The sequence below is a fragment of the Danio aesculapii genome, chromosome 6, assembly GCF_903798145.1.
Source record: "Danio aesculapii chromosome 6, fDanAes4.1, whole genome shotgun sequence".
NCBI classification, from domain to species: Eukaryota; Metazoa; Chordata; class Actinopteri; order Cypriniformes; family Danionidae; genus Danio; species Danio aesculapii.
In genome coordinates, this window is record NC_079440.1 from 40321331 (window position 1) to 40342485 (window position 21155).

The window sequence follows — 21155 nt, forward strand, 5'->3', positions numbered from 1 at the left end:
ACTTTTTGCATGATGGATGAAAAAAAATGAGAAAAACACACTGGTTTAGAGTCGATCAAAAACAAAATAAAAACAATCATTTGATTTGTGGTACACTGTGGCCAATGTTATGACCAAATTTTGTGAAAAATATTAGGCAAAGTATATTGTGATCCAGCTTGGAGTTATTATTCTGGTGAAATGTGTATTCCTCCACCTTATTTGTCCTTCTTTGTCTGTGTTTGCAGATTGTTCACCGCACTCTGGCTGCAATGTTAGGCTCCCTGTCCGCGCTGGCAGCTCTGGCTTTTATTGGAGATGTACGTTTTATTTATTCCATTCTGATGAAGATTATTTGTCTTGAGTCAAGAGTTGGGCTCTGGGACTTCATTAGTTTGGTAAACTGCCGTGATGGTCTTTAGTCTTATTAGCTTAAAGTATGAGAGCACTGCTACAGAACATTCTGTCTTGTACTGAGGTCTGCATGAATAATATATAAGGGGCAAACACGCATTTAAATTACAGTACAGAGTGTGAGCTTCAGAATAATATGTAAAGAAGCACCTACAGTACATTTACACAATTAAGTAAATCAGACCGGGCCATTTCACATCAATGGGATTTTGGTGGTAATTGCATTAATTGTCTTTAATGTGTAGCGCAGGACGGTGAATAATGAAAATCTTGACTTTCTCTTTGTGGCTCTATGTATTAGTTTTTGTATTACAGAAACCAGAGATAAGTGCGTTGTTTGAGCGCAAGTGAAATTACTCAGTATACTTCTGTCTCTTTGATAGATGGAGTGCCCTTTAAAAAGTCCCAGAGCTTTGTAGTCTTAGATCTCTGTTTTTCACTTAAAACTTTATGAACTTTGAACTTGGTTAGTTGTTAAACTCTCCCGTAAACAGAATGCAGTATTAAGGTTTAACTGATATTGCTATGGATTTTTAATATTCAGAGAGCCTAGTTAAGACTGAAATATTCTCATCCCATTGTCTCTTCACTGTAGAGGCCGAGTCTTATGACTGTCGTGGAATGGATTGACTATGAGACGCTTGCTTTGCTGTTTGGAATGGTGAGTATATTAAAAAAAGTCTGTAGGAGTTCTAATGCTAATCTTTTTCCCAGTAAACCTTAGTACTGTGGTTGGAATGTGGTATACATGCTTGCATGAGAGTTTTTTCAATTAAAAACCAAAAACATTCACATCGAAAGCATCTTTTCTTCTAAAAATCCGAGATGCAACTCTTCAAACAGGTTTGAAAAAAGGGTAGCATTAAGCACAACAGTATCCAGATTATTCTGATTGGTCCACTGCTGGTGAACTGATTTTTTTTTATTTTAAAGAGCCCCTACTATGGTTTTTTTTTTTAAAAATGACCTTCCATGCAGTGTGTAAACCAGCTCTAAGTGAAGTGAAATATTCAGCTAAGGCTTAAATCTGAAAGTGCACCATGTTTAAAACTATTGACTCTTCTATAAAAGAGTCGACTCATGGTGGTTCGAATTAATCACAGCTGTAACGAATCCTTAGCTGTGGTATTTCCCCTACCCAAAGATGAGGCTGTGAAGAGTCAGTGGCTGAAGTTTATTTTTGCAAATATACCTCAGCATTATAGCCCCAGCCTTGTGCTGTGTTCCTGTCATTTTTCTGATGAGTGCTTCAGCAATCTACATGCTTACAATGGGAGATTTGTTGGCCGTTTGTTAAAGGAAGGATCAGAAAAGACTATTGATGTATGGGACTTTGTCAGAGCTTGACAGGAACTTTACAGAACACAGTTTATGGATCAGTTACTTCCTCCATTTCATAAATGTAAGTAACTTAGGTGTGATTAAAATGGTTGCCTTCTTGTTTTGTCTAGCTTGCAAATTATGTTTTTAATTGTGTTTTGTTGCTTGTAACCGCTTGTACTGTATCTGGTTAAACGTGACACGTGCCGCATTGTTTACGGGTTTAAATGCTTTCGTGAGCTTGCGATCCTCTTCCGTTTGTCGTTTCTATGGCCACCATCAGCTGTTTCTATACACGTGCGACGGTCAAGTTTCAAAGTAGTTCAGCTGTTGCCGCTGTGTGGATTAATACTGAATGTGTGTCATTGTTTTTACTTATGGTTAAGAATAGAGCAATATGCTGGTCTTCAACTGCGTTGCTTTAATGCACTCCTGCATTGGGCTCACACATCCGCTCTGCACTCTGACTACTTCAAAATTGTTGATAAGCTGTGGTGGGCATATCTTTCTGTCTCAAGCTGAACGCAGTCGACCAATCGCAATAGACTGGGCCATTGGACCAATCAGTGCAGATTAGCATGGTGCTAAGGAGGGGTTTGGGAACAAATGAATCACTGAACGAATCATATGGGAGTCGTTGGGATAATGCGATAAAAATAAATGCATATTATAAGACAATGAAAGTGTTTTTTAACCTTGCATGCATATCAGACTGTTGTTGGAGACCCCCAAAACCAAAATATGACCTTTTTTAATACGAACATAACGGTCACACACTTCAGTCAAGCGTGTGTTTACATTGAAAACCAATAGAAAATAAGTCCACTGGAAAGGAAAAAAGCGTTCTGTGTGAAGGGCCCATTAGATTTGCTCATGAGTGATGCTTTCTGTTTTACTTCTGTGCATATAAAGTCATACCGGGTTTGTTTTGTTGCATGCTTCAGATGACAAATCCACTAGAGGGCACTGTTTACAGTTTTGTGAATCTGAAATATGTTTTGTTATTGGGCTTGTCATCAGATCACCTATAACAGAAAACCACTGACCTAAACCCTTCACTAATTCCAGTCAATAGTGTTTTCAAAAGCAAACATCCAATGCAACCATGCAGTTTTAATGTCATGACTTTTATGGCATTTTAGTAGTTTGAGACAATATATTGTTTAAGACATTTTAAAGAGAATTAAGTCTCTTATAACAGAAATAACAGAGCAACTCTAAATTACAGAAAAAGTACAGGTAGTTTATTTCCAGGTTTTTCTACCCTAATTTACAACACAAACCCAGACAATATATCACTTCAAACTATTAAAAAATGAAAACAACACTAATTTTTTTTACTTTTCCACATTAAAAGCTTTTCGAGGAAAGATCTAGTTGGAAATGTGGCTCAGTCTACGTTTTTGCAAAAGGTAAATAATACATTGTTCCGGATACATTTCGTTGCATGCTTCAGTTGACAAATCCACTAGAGGGCACTGTTCACATTTTTGTGAATATAAAATATGTTTTGTTGTTGGGGCTTGTAATACAGATCAACTTGACCAGCAAACCACTGACCTAAACCCTTCACTAAATCCAGTCAATAGTGTTCCCGTAATGCAATTCAAAAACATAGATTAAAAAAAACATGAATTACAAAATACGCAAAACTGAAAAAAAAATTTCACAGTATTTCCAGTAATAATTTTTATAATATTTTCCTATTTCTTTTAGTTTTCAATTTCTTGAGTATTTTTAATTTCCAATATCGTGACTAATTAACCTAACTTGCCTTTTTAATCTAATAGTTATGTATCTTGCAAAATAAGTAGAAAAAACATTATGTACTGTAATTATGGCAGAGAAAAAATGATTAGATATTAGAAATTACATTTACTAATTAATACAAATCACTACTTTGGCTTAGTCCCTTTATTTATCATGGGTCACCACAGTGTCAACTTATCCAGCATATCTTTCACACAGCGGATGCCCTTCCAGCTGCACACTCCACAACTCCACAAAAATACTGCTTACTGACTCAGCCGGGATCCAAACTAGCAACCTTCTTGTTCCTTCAGTGAGATGAGTGCTAACCACTGAGCCATTGTGTTGACCGTACTGGAAATACCACTACATTTTAAAATGTGTTGGAAAAACTATTTTCCATTAAACAGCACTTGGGAAATATAAAAACAAAATCAAGATTATTAATAATTAATTAATACATTATCATTAGTCAATTAATAAACTAATAATTTAGATTTAAATTAAACTACTTGAGTTGCTTTACTGCACAAATAACATGAATTATACTGCAGCATTGACAATAGTATACTGTCTGAAAAATATTGTGGGATTAGCAGTACAGTATTTTACAACTCCAGTAGCGCAATCCTGCCGTAGTATCTGTAAACGTGCAGCCCTATTAGATACTTATCTCTAGTGTAATGAGATGCTTTAACTTGCCTGTTGACAAAGAAGCCCTAATTGTTTGACAGGCTGACAAACCGCTAATCCAACCTCTAACCTCAACCCATATCAGCCCCTCCGTCAACCTGCCAGGCTCTAAATGGGGCAGCTTTCTTTAATGTGCTATTAACCTAGTGCTTCTTTTAGAAAGAACTCTTCAGAGGTCATTTATAGGGTTACTTTACATTGCAGAAGAAATGTAAGGTGTTTTATGTGTCTGGATGTCTGCTTAATAAGAAATGAGTCCATGTTTTACATGGTTATGTGACAAAGTATGACAAAATATGCGAAAACACGTTAAAACACACAGGCTCTGTAATATTATTACTGAAGTGGCACCCTTTTCAAGATCTGTGTTTGTTCAATGGCTGTCTCCATGGAAACAAATACGTTCAATCAGCCCTCATCCAGAAGACTACATGTAGGAGTATTTGAGGAAAAGCATAAAAGAAAATCAGACACTGATGATAGAAAATGAATCACAGCATCTGTCAATTTTAAAGATGAGCGTACGAGGCTGAGACGCATTTTACATTCGAAATGTTAGCTTAATGAACTCAGCAATGTTGATGTTTCACTTTATTGATTTCCCGTATTTTAGGAATTCAGTATTTGAATCTGAAGCAGAGAGGAAAAAAACAGGAGAAGGATATATGTGGCATGAAATTGAGTGAGAGGCTGTGTGATATTTGAGACATAATGTGATTTTATAGCAACACATGAGGCAGTAAGCGCTAAAAATAGAAAGCATGAAATGTCTCATAACCCTTCCTGTTTACTTTCAGATGATACTGGTGGCAATATTCTCGGAGACTGGTTTCTTTGATTACTGTGCGGTGAAGGTGAGTTTTCTTCTTTTACATCTGCTTGTTTAAGATTTGTTTAGCATATGTCTGCTTATGCAAGATACAATGTCTGTTCCTGAGAGAGTTCAGTCCTGATGTTTTCTGTAAAATTAAATGTTATCTTTCTAAACCACCTTAAATATAATTATTGGGCAAAGACGACTAAAGGTTTTCATGCATTTAAAAAATCCAATAGTACAAGTTAAATGTTTCCTGTACATAAGAATATGTTTTTATACCTTATATATTTGTTTTTTTATATATGTTTTTTTAATAATATGATTTATACCTTCGACTTGCATTGCATCACGCACCTCTGCTGACTGTGTGCGCACCTGGTGAAACGGACGAGGCTTTTATACTTGACGCATTCACCATTGTGATATTCTTTAAAATGACAGGGGGCTGTCAAAAGAAACCCACTGTAAGATTAGACGGATAAACAGAGATGTAGGAAGTTTGTGGAACTACGTCATATCATTAATATCATTTAAAATTATTCAATTGTTTTTATTAATTATTTTAATGATTCTAAAGATTTTTATAACCATTTAAGATTTTTTAAATTGAAACTTTGATGCATCTCTTGCTTTTGTTCATATCTCGGACAGTTCCACCTTTTAAAGTTTATTAAAATATTAATGACAACAGAGCATGGGTTACTCTACAAGTATATTTTTTATTATAGCGAGAACAAAAGCAAAAAAACTGAACAAAAAAAAAAACACTCACTAAAATTCTAAAAACTAAAGACTTTTAAAAACAACAATTCACAATGCCCGCTCAACAATTCACATATTACAGTCTGGCTTGTTTGCCATTTAGTGATATGCTAAAAAGGCAATAATGGTCCAACATTCCTGACCATTATCACCAATAAAGTCTAGAAAAACAGGCCATCAGTATATTGTAAATCGATAGGTTCAAATATTCTTTTCCAGTTATCAAAGAAATAATTTGTTCCTTAATTATAGTTTTGCAACTATTAAATTGTTTTCAATTCAAAATTGTAATATATACATCAGTGTAAAACATATGAATGGTGGAAAAACATATTCCGTAATATTAAAACCACCTGGGTCTCCACTTTTGCAATGGCCTCTCTTTTTGCTTTTCACAAACTTGTCCCTCGAGTTTATCTAAACTTTTACAAAAACTTTCTTCCTTTTCCCTCGGCTGTAGCAATTTCTAGCCAATAATTATTGTCCATCTGGTTATCCCTATGATCAGGCATATACGGATCATAAAAATGTGTGTACACTCGTGCCTGTTTCAGACAAAATCTCTTCAAAGTGATTCATATTTAACTCAAATCAAATGCAGCACCGCACAAACTGTTTGCTTGAGTCTCAAAAAAAAATGGTGCGCTCAGCCAGCTGAAATCATGTCGCACACACCCAAAGCGAACTTCCGCAAACACTGCGAAGACGTCACATTTGCAGCACGCACTCAAGCGAACTAGCGGATGCGTCGAGTATAAATCAGGTTTTACAGTATTTATTTTGTTCTCATCAATGACAGTGATGTGTTTGCCAGCAATAGATTGTTAATCAAAAACTTCTTGGCTGGCATATTTAGAAGAAGAACCATATGACATAATAATAAGAATAAGAATAAGAATAAGAATAAGAATAAGAATAAGAATAAGAATAATTCCTTAAATAATAATAATTCATATATTTAATTTATATAGCGCTTTTCTGGACACTCAGCGATTTACACACATGTTTGGGGGGACTCTCCTCATCCAACACCTGTGTGCAGCATCCACCTGGATGACACGATGGCAACCATATTGCACTGGACAGCACACCCGCTGATTGGTGGAGAGGAAACAGAGATGATGATGAAGCCATTTAGGATATGTTGATGGTTAGAAGGCCATAATGGACAGAGGCCAGTGGGCAAATTTGGCCAGGATGCTGGGGTTAAACCCCCACTCTTTTTTTTGAAAGACATCCTGGGATTTATAATGACCACAGAGAGTCACGACCTTGGTTTAGAGATCTGCGCAGGACCGAATTTTTAGTCCTGCTCCCACCAGGTTTAATTCTGCACCCGACCGCTCCCACTGTAAATTCAGCCTTTGTTCACCCGCTGCCCGCCCCGTCCCGTTTTCTACCTGACCTGACCCAATCGTTTCCGCTAAATTTAGATCTGGCTTCCAAAATCTGACACTAAAATTGGGTTGTACCAAAAGAGAGCCATAACAGATAAAAGTGTAGGTTGTGCAAGGATTGTAGACTTAATGTCAGTTTTGTTTGCCCGCCGCCTTAAACAGCGAGGTTTGTGGCTGGTGAGGCACTGACTCTTTCAGATCAGTCAGATTTACAAACATATCTACTCAATATATTTGCCAACTACAGATTGTGTTTCATATATCATATCAGCATTATTTCTATACACATGGCAGGCACATATCCAGACAGCCTATAACAAGCGACACACAACACCACGGTGGATGCGCGCGCTCTCTCTCATTCTCACACACACACACGCACACACACAGCACCACTGCGGATCTCTCTCTCCCTCTCTCTCTCGCTCTCTCTCTCTCTCTATCTCTCAGGATCGCTATATTGTTAGACCGCCCACTCCGGTTCAAATTACACCAGAGTTACCGACCGCTGCATTTTATTTAGAAATTAATTACCGCGCCGCAAGAAATCCGGTCAGGTCCCGCGGTACAGCCGTGGGAATGCAGACCTATACCTTAGTTTAACATCTCATCCGAAAGACGGCACTCAGTGAGCAGTATAGAGTCCCAATCAATATAGAGGGGCGTTAGGACCCAAACAAACCACTGGTTGAGCTCCCCCTGCTGGTTTCACTAACGCCACTTCCAGCAGCAACCTAGCATTCCCATGTGGTCTCCATACAGGTACTGAACAAGCACAGCCATACTTAGCTTCAGCAGTCGACCATGTCAGAGTTGCACAGAGCTAGCTGCCGGCCAAAAGATAATATAAGATTATACAGTATTTAGGGATCACGGTGCAGGCAAAAATTCTCATTTTAAATATATGTACTTCTTGTTTTATCAATTTATTCAGCAAACAAATGTTTTTTAATAATTAAAAGTCTCATAAAATCTAGTATAATCCCTTTTTTCATTTTAAATGTAAAAATAATGACAGGTCAGAATAAGTGTGTTTTTATATAAATACATTTCTTAAACACTCAATGACAACAAGCGTAAACTATTTGACCATTATTTTGAAATGCAATTATTTGAAGCATTAAAGTAGGCATTACCTGTGGAATATATAACCTGCTTTACACGATTATAAAAGCACTTTTTAAAATTGCGTATGTGCACACCGAAATGAGATGTTGTGTCTTTGACCCACCAAATAACAGCGGTCTCTGCTGCTGATTCAGTCTGATATGCTTTCATTTTACATTATTGATGTTCCGGTTTTGAATTTTGTCAGTGTAATCCCATCATTTTACTTTTACCCAGTAAGCTTTGGGGCAAAGGAGCAGAGCTATTACCATAGCTGCCCTGAAAATCCCTATCGTTCACAAGCAAGCAAAGTGATGAGAAGCCATCCAATGTTTTATATCTGAAATTTACGGGTGAACATCAAGCCCTGATAGAGATAGAAAAAAAGGAATCTGATGGAACAAATCTTTGTGAAATGATGCAAAAGTTTATAAATCATGAAGAAAATGAGTTCTGAGAGATTATGAAAGCCTTGAAATGAATCCACGATGAGCGTCATTGGATGGATATCTGTTCAAGGATTCTGTGGACCCCTATCAAAGCTCTTTTAGATCATTAAAGATGTGCTCAGGACATTATGAGGGCACACGCTTATGTCCTCTCATCCCATTCATGAATATTAAGAGGGTTTTGGACAAGGGCATGTCCAACAAATTAAAACATTGCCATAGAAACAACTTCTGATCGAATTCAATGGACCAACTCAAGAGAGGATGAAGTTGGATTTTTTTATTTGAAATAAAAGTGTATAGTCGTGTGTGTGTGTGGGTTTGTATATATATATATATATATATATATATATATATATATATATATATATATATATATATATATATATTTTGTTAGTTACCACCAATTTGAGACAGGAAGGTGGGCTACAACACTCCAGTGTTACCACTTGATTAAAATGATTCCAGACAGTCTGACAATGTCTCCATAGTGACAGGATCTTAAAGTGCAGCCATTTTCTTTCTATTCTTTCCAGGCTTGTACAGTCTTTTAGCAATAAAGCATGAATGAGCAAACACACTATGGATCTGTGTCAACTTTTAGACTGAATCCCTCATTAAAGCTCACTTTTGCACGCTGCGTTGTGAGACCCTCTCAGAGGACTGCTCTTGATCCTTTATCTTTGAGCCACTGATAGATCTATCTCTTCTTTCCAATGAAGGATTTTTATGAAAACATGATGGTGTTAATGTTCAGAAAGGCATTTTTTTTTGTCTCAGTTAGTTTTAATTTCTGTGAAGTTATGAGAAGAGATCTAAGTTAACGAGAAGAAGAGATCTAAGTTTGTAAACTAATTGTTAAGGTATTCCCCACTCTGTTTGTTTGTCTCCACGCAGGCCTATCAGTTATCACGAGGAAGAGTTTGGCCCATGATCATCATTCTCTGCTTAATTGCGGCAATTCTGTCGGCCTTCCTTGATAATGTGACAACTATGATGCTCTTCACCCCTGTGACTATAAGGTATACTAGTCTCTTTTCCTATTTTGTTTTTACCTAGTTAATTAATTAGCTTACAATTGAATCAGCATTTGGCCACAGCCAGTTATTAAAAGTAGAACATTATTACTTGTCATTACTTATGACTAGGGCCAGACAGAATCTGTGGACATTTTTTGCTATTTCTGCAGAGAATTTTGTAAAAATCTGCAGATTTATGTGGAATTATTTTGGGAGTATCGTAACTAAAAACTTAATATATGAAATAAAAAAATAGCTTTTTAACTTTTATTTAATATTTACAATGCAAATCCATCTAGATCTACTTATTTGGTAAACAAAGCAAGTCTCTCATATCTCTACTAAGAGACAGAAAACATGACTTTACAAACTGTATTGTAAATGCATTAAACGAACACTTTCATATTAGTCACTAATATTACTGAAATTAATAAAAAAAAAACTGAATAAATATAATAAAGGGACTAAGCCTTAAAGAAAATGAATGAATGAATAAATATAAATTTACACACATTTACACAAGTAAATAAATAAACTGTCAGACCCCTGTGTTTATGTCATGTGACCTTTTTTTTCTCCTTTATTCTGTTTCCCGTTGTTTCTTAATGTTCATTAGTTCAACCTGTGTCTCACCCGTTTGTCATTAGTTCCATCAAATCATGTGTATTTATACTTCTGTGTGTTGTTCAGTTCTTCGTCCGTTATTCTTCGTTATGCATTGTCTACACTCCATGTTGTTCCTGAGTCTCCTGTGTTTCTTGTGTCCTTCAAGTGAGTGTTTGTAAATAAATCGACGTGTTTGATAACTCCTGCGATCCTTTGTCTTTGTGAGAGAGCCCAGGCGTCACATAAACTCAATGGTGGACTTGAAATCGGCAGATTTCTGTGCGCACAGATTTCATGTGGGCCCCTTTCAAATTTAATATTATTACTTATTACCCCTTGTAAATGTTTATTCAGTACATTCCTCACATTACTTAACCATAACAAAAAAACTAAATGGGTAATTTTGGGATTTCTCCTCAAAATACTGACTTTGTAATGTTTCTTATTTCTACCTCCTTGATCACTTATGCATTATTAGCTGCACATATATCACCCTTACAATGTTTATAACCTGCTCAGACTCTTCTGATGATAAACTTTAACAAAAATTCTGCATTCTTACGAACTTACGCAGGGAAATATTAATATAGATATAACATGAGTTGTATGTTATAATCACTCACTGAACCTAAGTGAAATTTTTTTCCATGATTAAAGTGAAATTCTAAATAATGACTGGAGCATTATTATTGAAATTTTAGTAGTTTGTTATACTACTTTCTACACTGTATACATTTAGTTTTATTAGTTCATTTACGTAATAAGCAACAGGTTTATTCACTATTTAAAATCAACTAATCAGTTTAAAAGCAATGAACTTACTCACTTTTTTTAAAAGTCAGTTAATTGCTTTTTGCAATGTATTGGAATCATTGTTGTAAAGCATTAACAGTATTGCATTACTGCCCAACTCTCTAAGGAAGTCTATGGGGCAAATGGATGTTATCTATTCATATTGTGAAAATACAATTTTATGAGAGTTTAGTAAAAAACATGCAGAATACATGTTAAAGAAGAACCTCAGAGAACTTTTAGAATGCCTTAATACTTAGAAATTCATTGTAAGTTCTGTACAGTATATATGCTATTTCATATTTTACATACTGAGAGATGAATACAGATTATTTTCTTTAGCAGTCCACACTGGTGTTGTCAGTATTGCTTAACTTGCATTGTACAATATGTGAAATATTTCTTTGACATGACATTGTAAAGATGTCTGATCAGCTGAATACTAGAAGGCCTTGAATTTTCTTTGGACAAGACTTTTTCTTTCAGTCTGCTTAGTTATAATAGGAGTCAAAAAGTCATTTCACCACACTATAAACTTCCCACCCTATTTGCTCTTTTCAGCTCGAATGGAGCATATTTGAACCTTCCATCTTTTTACTTTTACACAGTCTCTTTCATGTGATTCATCTTGTATTTCATATTTATGTCACTTACAGTATATGCTGTTTTTGCTTATACATGCCATTATTTCTACAGGACACCACTTCCCTTCAGAAGTCACACACTGTGAACCAATTAGTTTCATCATGTGCCATTCCTGCTTAAAATAAATGTATATAAAATAATCCAAATCCACTTTTGTTATAGCAAAGATACTCTTTTGGTACTTCTGCGAAAACCATCCATCAAATTCTTATCATCTCATTTGGATCCTAGAAATCCCTAGTCTGGTAGCATAAAATAAATCTATATTTCAAATAGCCATTAAAATGTGAGCCGCTGCCTCAGCACTTTCATGACATTGCTGGTGAGAAATGACTCCTTTTTTTTTGATTATGCATCACCAATTGCATCTTCAAACACCTTCAGGGCTTCAGGGTTTAAAAACAGAGAACACACACACACGCACGCACATGCCCGTGCGTGCGCGCGCGTTAAAGAATGAATTTTAGAAATTAGAGAGTTCAGCTTTTCGTTGACTGCCAATTTGATTGTGCAAGTGCTTTCTTCACGGCAATTTAACAAGGAAACTGATTTGCTTATCTTTGGGTTTGCTTGCAATTCAGTGTTAATAACTAAGCTTGTGCACAAACCTAGAATTTTGTGAAGCTCAGCTTAAACTTGATGAATTAGGCCCTCTCATCTTCCTGTTTTATAGTACTATTACAAATAGGGCATAATTAAAGGTACAGTATTTACGTTTGACACCCAGTGGTAGAACTAGGTATTGCACACCTGGTTCAAAACAAACACAAGTGCAAATTGCCAGATTGATGATGCCAACAGCAGTGTGCTTGACTGTAAAACCTAAAGGCTGATATAAGGCTGATTATTAAATTATGTTGTAAATAAAAGCAACGGCACGCGATAGAAGGAATATTTTTCATATTAAAAGGAGTTTTAAAAATAACACCTGAAATTTATATTTTAGAAACTATTTCTTGCAGCTGAGCAACAGAAAACTGACAATGATTGCCTCAGGTACACTTTGTGTGCTTTATTCAGTGTTAAATGCTAATAGTGCGAGGTTAAATGCCATTTTGCATGATATTTATTGCCATACTATTGAAAGCAGCAGCAGATCTTGAAAATAAAATAAACCATTTAAAAATGGAACTTCTGTGCAAGCCAACACATATCAGTGATTAGGCATGTACATTAAATAATGTTAATATGTGTTAATTAGATTATAAACCTTACCTACTCACCTAATGTTTACATTCGTAACATTTATATTATTTGCTAATTAATAACCACGTCATGTGGAACTCTGAATCTGCGTTATTTGGAGTCTGCTACTGTCCACCGGAAATCGCATTTCGGTCACGGATGTGTAGTTTGAGAGCGTTTTTGACTGAATAAATGAAATACGCTGTTTTCCCACCAAGGTAACCCAGGGTGCTGAAATATAATTGGCTAAACTGGCATAAGGCAGGCTAAATGACCAAAACAAAGACAGACTTTCCAGCATGGAACGCACATTTTCAAAGCAGAATATCTGACTTCAGCATTGCTTTTCAAATAAACAAGTATCTTAACTTGTTTCTTAAATATTTGCAAAGATTTTATGGTATTCGTATGCTTTAGAAGAGTCAAAAACCTACATACAGCAACTTTAAAACTACAATCCTCTGTAAAAAATACATTGATGTAGCCACCGATGGCGCAATAAAGGTGCCATACACATGCACACTGAAGAGATTCATCCTTGTCTATTGTCTGTTTTTTTTCTGCTATGGGTTTTGAGTGATAGAAATGTCTGCACTTATTTAAAATTAAATAGTTTGCACTGTTCGACATTCCAGAATCGCCAGTGCTAATCAGATTTTTGGTGTCTTTTGTACACTAGGCTTTGTGAGGTGCTTAATCTGGACCCCAGGCAGGTCCTGATTGCAGAAGTAATCTTCACTAACATCGGAGGAGCTGCCACTGCTGTCGGAGATCCCCCAAATGTTATCATCGTATCTAACCAGGATCTCCGCAAAAAAGTAAGTAATTATTTATTACCTTTAGCGTTTGATGCTAGGTCATTCATGGGTGAACAGATATCGTGCTGCTGTCTTGTGGCTGTCGAAAATGTGTCCGGGAACTTGACGGACAAATTATACATGGCTGCTCAAATAAACAAAAAACACACAGACACATGACCAAGCATTTTTCTGGCATGGAATGATAGCCTTGTGCCAAAACACCCTGTCACTAGCAACTCAAGGCTAAAACACTATGGCATTCTGTCTTACACCTCAGACTATTAATTATGTAGGAATGTTTCTTGCCAGCTTCGGTTTCACTCTGCCAAATTCTCTCTCTATCTCTCTGTTTCTCTCTGCAGAACTGAAAGCGTTTAACTTCCGTAAAAGCAAAACTGCAATTGTGTAGCAGACAGTTTGTACAAACTCTGAAACCACCAATTTCTAACTAGAGCTTGTGGGATGTTTGGCTGCAAGAAACCTAGCTTTCCCATGTGGTCTCTCATCCGGGTACTGACCGGACGCAGCTCTACCAAGCTCCTTATTCTGTCATGATTAACTCACCCCTTTCTTGTTCCAAACCTGTTTGAGATTATTTCTTCTGTTGAACATAAAAGAGGATATTTTGAGGAAACTGGAAACCTGTTACCATCACAATTGTATTTGTTTTTGTTATATAGAAGTCAGATTTCCAGCTTTCTTCAACATTTTTTCTTTTGTGTTCAACAGAATAAAGAAACCCATAAATGATTGGAACCACGTGCATCAAATATAGTAAGTTAATGCAATTTTGGGGTCAACTATCCCTTTAAGTTAAGCTGCATGAAGGGCATTTGTCGGTAAAACATATGCCAGAGTAATTTGCAGTTCATTCCATTGTGGCGACCCCTGATAAAGAAGAGAGCAAGCTGAAGGAGAGTATATAGCACCACTTCTACTTCAGCCTGCACTTTGAAACAAGTCTAGAATGTGTTTCTTGATGCGGTTGAAAGCGACCGATTACAAAATATTGAGTCTGAAACATTGCTGTGTACTTACTTTGCTAACTTAATCACAGAACAGGAGCACAAGGATTTTCTTTCCTTCTAGTACAACCTTAGAGTCTATGTTCAAACCTATCAAACCCTTAGTCAAAGGAAAGTACAATTTAAAGTTCCATCCTGCCAACTGGACAAGGTCACGAGGAGCCTGAATAATCTTCAGGTTTATGATGTGACCTCAAAGCACAGAGTCTTGTGTGCTTTTGTCTTCATTGAGCCTTGTGCAAAACTGGATTGACTGAAAAGGTGAGGGGACATTTTGTGATTTATTATTCGCTTTAATAGAAAAGACAGAACCGTGGGACTCAGGTTTGTGTTTGTGACTCACCAATGTATGACCTTATTGGTGGTATGGCTAACACAAGTGTATTTATTAAGATAGTACTGGAGTGTCTGCTAGTTTGTCTTTTTGTTGTTGGGTGTGTTCATGTATTTCTCATTTAGAATTATGCGTTTGATTCTTGGCCAAATGGAGAACCCTTTGAATGCATTTATAACACACCTGAAGTATGCCCTTCAGAGGCAGATTTATTGCATGCACGTTGCATTTACATTGCTTTATGTATTTCACAGACACTTTTATCCAAAGTGATTTACATTGCATTGAAAGGTAAATACTTGATCTGTTTTTGCTTTCATTGCGAATCAAATTCACAGCCTTGGGGTGTAGTGTCATGTAAAGTAACTTGAAGCAAGACTTCAATCTCATTTACAAAGTGTTGGGTTACACACTACATCCTGTAGCTTTTTGTCAATCTAATAGAACTTGACACTCATGTTTGTATAGTACATATTCAATAACCTTTTGGATTTTAGATAATGTCATTAGATCAAGACATTAGATCCGAAAACATTGATCATTACGCTTAAGAGGACTGCCAAATATAGTTTTTGGATAGATAATAATAAGTAAGTAGTATTCAGGTAATAATTTGACATATCTAATTGTATCCAATGTGCTCAAAGTAAAATTGGAAAAACAAAGAAAGAAGCCACTTTGGTGATCAGTGCAACTTACCAACCAGCTAAAGGAAAAAATATGTAGTAAAATATACTATAAGACTTCAGTTCAATTAAAATTCACTTTATTTCTATAACGCTTTTACAATGTAGATTGTGTCAAACAGCTTAACATAGACGTTCTAGTAAAGCCCAGATGTCAGTTGAAGTTCAGTTTAGTTCAGTTTAGTGTGGTTTAAATTTCACTGCTGAAAGTTCAAACACCGAAGAGCAAATCCATCGATGTGCAGCTCCACAAGTCCCAAACCAAGCAAGCCAGAGGCGAGAAAAAAACTTCACCAATTGACGAAAGTGAAGAAATAAAACCTTGAGAGAAACCAGCCTCTGTTGGGCATTTCAGTCACTTAATGTGTGAATGTGCTTTACTATTTTAAAACTCTAATCATCTTGCTAGATAACTGTTATTGGGTAACTTACTGTAGCTGATTTTTGTTCCTCTTAGCAATAATGCGTAGCTTAAAGGCCTGGACACTAAGCCGATGGTTGGCTGTTGCGCAGCTTTGAGTCATTGGTCAGCGTCGGTCTAGCTAGTTCGTTTGATGCGTTCCAATGAGCAAAAATGCATAAAAATAAGTAATACAAAAACTAGAAATGCACTGACTAGCCAAGAACCAGAATCAAAGTTTTTTTTTTTTGCATGATCGGCCTGACTAGTGACCAGACTAGTGATTCCAGCCCATAGATAACATTAGATGTCGCCTTCGCTGTTGTTGTCTATGGGATAGTATGTGTCAGTAGAGCTGCCATTTTAGTACAGGGGAAGGCTCATTTGAAATGAATGTGGGACCATGGTGCAGTGGAGGACTGGCCATCCAAAGCCAGATATATACACGTACGCACACACATACATATATATATATATATATATATATATATATATATATATATATATATATATATATATATATATATATATATATATATGTGTGTGTGTGTGTGTGTGATCAGGAGTTTTCCCAGTGGTCATTATGCAAATATTTTATTTTAATTACTAAAATTATAACTTTAAATCACTTTTCTACATCGATGGATAAGTGACTGCACAGGCATTGCTGACAAAGAGCATGTGTTTGTGTGCATAAAAATGTATTATCCTGCCTACCTGTTAAATTTAATCTAATCAGTGTCCTGAAACACACTCCCTCTCCTGCTTTCACTTCTCATTCTAACGGAGGGAGTTATTCATTTGTCAATGAATCTCCGTTATGAACGACTAGTTCACTTTGCAGACAATAATATACATTTCCAGCATCAAAACATCTTGTTGTCATATTTCATTTACATTGTTTGCTGACTTTATTCAACAAAACTTGAATAAGCCTAGTATTTAGTGCAAGTTGGTGCTACTTGGTGCCTAACAGAAAATGCAGTAAGTGAAATACCCATTGTCATTGATACTTGTTTAGCACAATAGTTCAAAATCTTTCCTATGAACTTTTTTGCCTTTGTGCTTTGTTTTCTTTGTTCCCTCATTACTACACCCGTACACAGCACAAAAGTCCAGCATAAATGACACTTGTTCTGGGAGCACTGTACAAATGTGGCTGTGCTACTGACGCATGCTCAGGGTCCGTATGCGATATCTAATGTATATATCTATGATTTCCAGCCAGTCCACATTGTTAGAGGCTAGCAGCGTAGATCTCAACATCATAAAGCCGTGGTCACCAATCCTGTTCCTGGTGAACTACCTACACAAGCAGATTTCATTTACTCCTCTGGCCAAACACACCTGTCTGTAACTAAAATTATCAAGGATTGTAGCTGAATTTTGCAGTAAGGTAGTTTTGGAGGAACAGGATTGGTGACCACTGTCATAGAAACACTGTCATAGAGACATGCGCTCACAGTCGGAGTCATGTTTAAACTGTCTACAAAATGGTTTACGAGAACAATATTATAAAAATCTGATAATACGTTTCTACATATACATACTGACATACTGATACTGGGCGTCGCAGGCACTGTTATTCAATGGTTAAGTTCCTACCTCTCGGACAGGTCATTCAGGGTGTCGTGGAGGGGAGAGGTGTCCAACCTACAGCATCTAAACACTGGGGTACCTCAGGGCTCTGTGCTTGGGCCACTTCTCTTCTCTATCTACACGGCATCTTTAGGAACAGTCATCCAGAAACATGGTTTTTCCTACCACTGCTATGCTGATGACACCCAGCTATACCTCTCTTTTCACCCTGATGATCCCTCGGTTCCAGCTCGCATTTCAGCCTGCCTGTCAGACATTTCACTCTGGATGAAAGATCATCATCTCCAGCTTAACCTCATGAAAACGGAAATGCTTGAAGTTTCTGCCAACCCGACTCTTCACCATAACTTTTCAATCCAGATGGATGGAGCAACCATCACTGCATCCAAAATGGTAAAAAGCCTTGGAGTTACGATTGATGACCAACTGAACTTCTCTGACCACATTTCTAGAACTGCTCGATCTTGCAGATTCGCACTCTACAACATCAGAAAGGTCCGACCCTTCCTATCTGAACATACAGCTCAACTCATTGTTCAAGCTCTTGTCCTCTCCAAACTGGACTATTGCAACTCTCTGCTAGCCGGGCTACCAGCTAGTTCTATCAAACCTCTTCAGCTGCTTCAGAACGCAGCAGCACGAGTGGTCTTTGATGAACCCAAAAGAGCACATGTCACTCCGCTACTCACCCGTTTGCACTGGCTGCCAGTTGCTGCCCGCATCAAATTCAAAGCTCTGATGTTTGCTTACAAAGTGACCTCTAGCTGTGCTCCTTCGTATCTGCTCTCACTTCTGCAGATATATGTGCCCTCCAGAAACTTGCGTTCTGTGAATGAACGTCGCCTCGTTGTTCCATCCAAAAGAGGGAAGAAATCACTTTCCCGAACTCTCACATTCAATCTGCCCAGTTGGTGGAATGAACTCCCTAACTGCATCAGAACAGCAGAGTCACTTGCTGTCTTCAAGAAACGACTAAAAACGCAACTGTTTAGTCTCCACTTTCCTTCCTAATCTGCAACTGCCTCTCTGGCTATACCACTGTGCCCTCTCTCTCTCTCTCTCTCTCAAAAAAAAAAAAAAAAAAAAAAAAAAAAAAAAAAAAAAAATAAATTCTACTAATGTTTTGCTTCTTAGACTTTTACACACCTGAAACTTGTCTATAGCGCTTGTTCACTGCTGCTCTTATAGTTGTGTAAATTGCTTCCTTGTCCTCATTTGTAAGTCGCTTTGGATAAAAGCGTCTGCTAAATGACTAAATGTAAATGTAAATGTAAATGATATTAATCAAAAAAAATTTGATAAGCATAGCTTATAACCAAAGTTAAAAACAGAGGAAAATTACATGTTTTGCTAGTGTTGTTGCAGTTTGATGACCGCTAATGTTTATTTTAATAATGTATATATGTATATTTTTTAAAATTTAAAATAATTTTTAAATGATTTTACATTGATTGATTGATTGATTGATTTATTGATTCATTGATTCATTCATTTATTCATTCATTCATTCATTCATTCATTCATTTTCTTTCAGCTTAGTCTCTATTTCAGAGGTCGCCAGTGGAATAACCCACCAATGGATTTTCAATGTATTTTATATAATAGTCTAATACCTTTTTTATTATCAAAAAAATGGACTACAAAATATATATTTGCATGTACTGTATATTCTGTCAATTATAGTTCTTAGAAAAAAAAATCTAAATCAGCAGGTCACAAGTCATAAATCGTAATCGGCCAAGAAAATGGCAATCGCTGCATTTCTAACAAAAACAATTCAAAACACACATCTTAGTTGCATTTAGAAAAATCTGTGTGTTCTGATTACATCTGTGCCCTAACATACATATATAAAATCGAAGTATGCTCTGGGCTTAAGTGCATATGGTCAGCGAGTTTCAGTAAGTATGTGTAAGTGTCCAGCTAAAGCCCTGAATGAGGCGCAGAGGCCTTTCATCTCCAGCTCCGGATGCTGATTAAAGATGCTCTCTTTGGAACCACTCTACCCTGCAGCTCTTTCTGTCACACACAACCACAGACACAATGACTAAAACACAAAGCCGCATGTGTGTATCAGTGCAAAAGAGAAAGGGAGCGGAAAGCGGCTGGCTATAAAAGTATAGGAGATTCATCTTTTTCTGACAGTCTATTTAAAAGGATACACGCAAAAAGTACAACTATATGCCTGAAAACCTCAATCTATTTGAAGCCATGTATTTTTGTGTCACATAAACAACTTGTTGGGAAAATTGATTTCCAAACCCATCATACTTTATGACTGAGATGGATGAATTAGTGTGTGAAGCACATTAAAGTAGCTAGTTTATTTGAGTGCTGCAGCACTTTCTAAGAGAGAAAATCTCAAGAGTATCTTGAAGGGTCATGCAAAGTTAAAGAGAGGATTTTTGTAATATATGCTGTAATATGCAGTAGGTGCACCTCTATTTTGGATTATAATGGGTGGTCTTATAAAAAAAAAATGTTTTTCTTTAAAAAAAATTTCTTTTGCTGCCACACAAAGTTAGGGTTAATTAGGGCTAAGATTAGCAATTTTGTTATGAAACATTTAAAAAATTAATATTTATTTTTTCATTCCTATAATATATATGAGCAATATCATACAAGAAGCAGTGCGATATGGCTGTATATCGACACTGGTGGGAGGCGTGCGTTGGCTCGAGGTCACAGGCCGAGTGCCTTAGTGTCCCACCAATGATGATATACAGCCATATCGCATAGCTACGAGTGTGATGTTGCGTTTATACAACAGTTCGACGGCATAATTGTTTATAAAAAATAAAATCAAACACGGAGAGTCAAAAATCTGTTTGTATGAGGAACTACTTTCTTCCGCCATTCATACACATCTGCAGCTGACCTTCAGAACAACAGAAACCATTACTAATTCACAAACGTCACTTTAGAACTAGCATTTGAACGATTCTCTAGCATAATGTCTAAAATGATGACAAAACAGGTGATTTTGCTCACATTTTAAGATTATAAGGCTGAACTGCATGACGTGCCATCAGTCTACAGAGATTTCGGAGTATTTTTCTCTGTTATAATCTGGAAATCACAATAGTTAACCCAGAAAAAGCCAAAGCAAAGTAAACACTACCAGATTACTATGGTATAAATACAGCACTACAACATACAAAAGAGAGAGATTGACTTAAAATGTCACTTACCTGTTTTATAATGATTTGATCAGCTGTAGTTTAAAACTTAAGCTGAGAAAATTCTGTTTTCCCTAAGGACTTATTATGTGCTCTCTGTCACCATCTTTTTTTTTTTAAATAGGCACTATCCTTATAAAGAAACTACATAGTTGCAATCTAACCAACTACAATCTTGCCTTAAGTACATTACCACAT

General features: G+C 36.5%; 1 protein-coding gene across 1 annotated transcript in view; it reads left to right on the plus strand.

Moving 5' to 3' along the window:
* The window catches only part of oca2 (oculocutaneous albinism II), a 171519-nt gene that overhangs the window by 38249 nt on the left and 112115 nt on the right, over positions 1-21155 (plus strand). Inside the window, exons 10-14 of the mRNA XM_056460168.1 lie at positions 228-299; positions 989-1054; positions 4953-5009; positions 9585-9709; positions 13614-13752. Of these exons, the coding sequence (XP_056316143.1) occupies positions 228-299; positions 989-1054; positions 4953-5009; positions 9585-9709; positions 13614-13752 (459 nt within the window). The remainder of the gene's footprint in view (positions 1-227; positions 300-988; positions 1055-4952; positions 5010-9584; positions 9710-13613; positions 13753-21155) is intronic.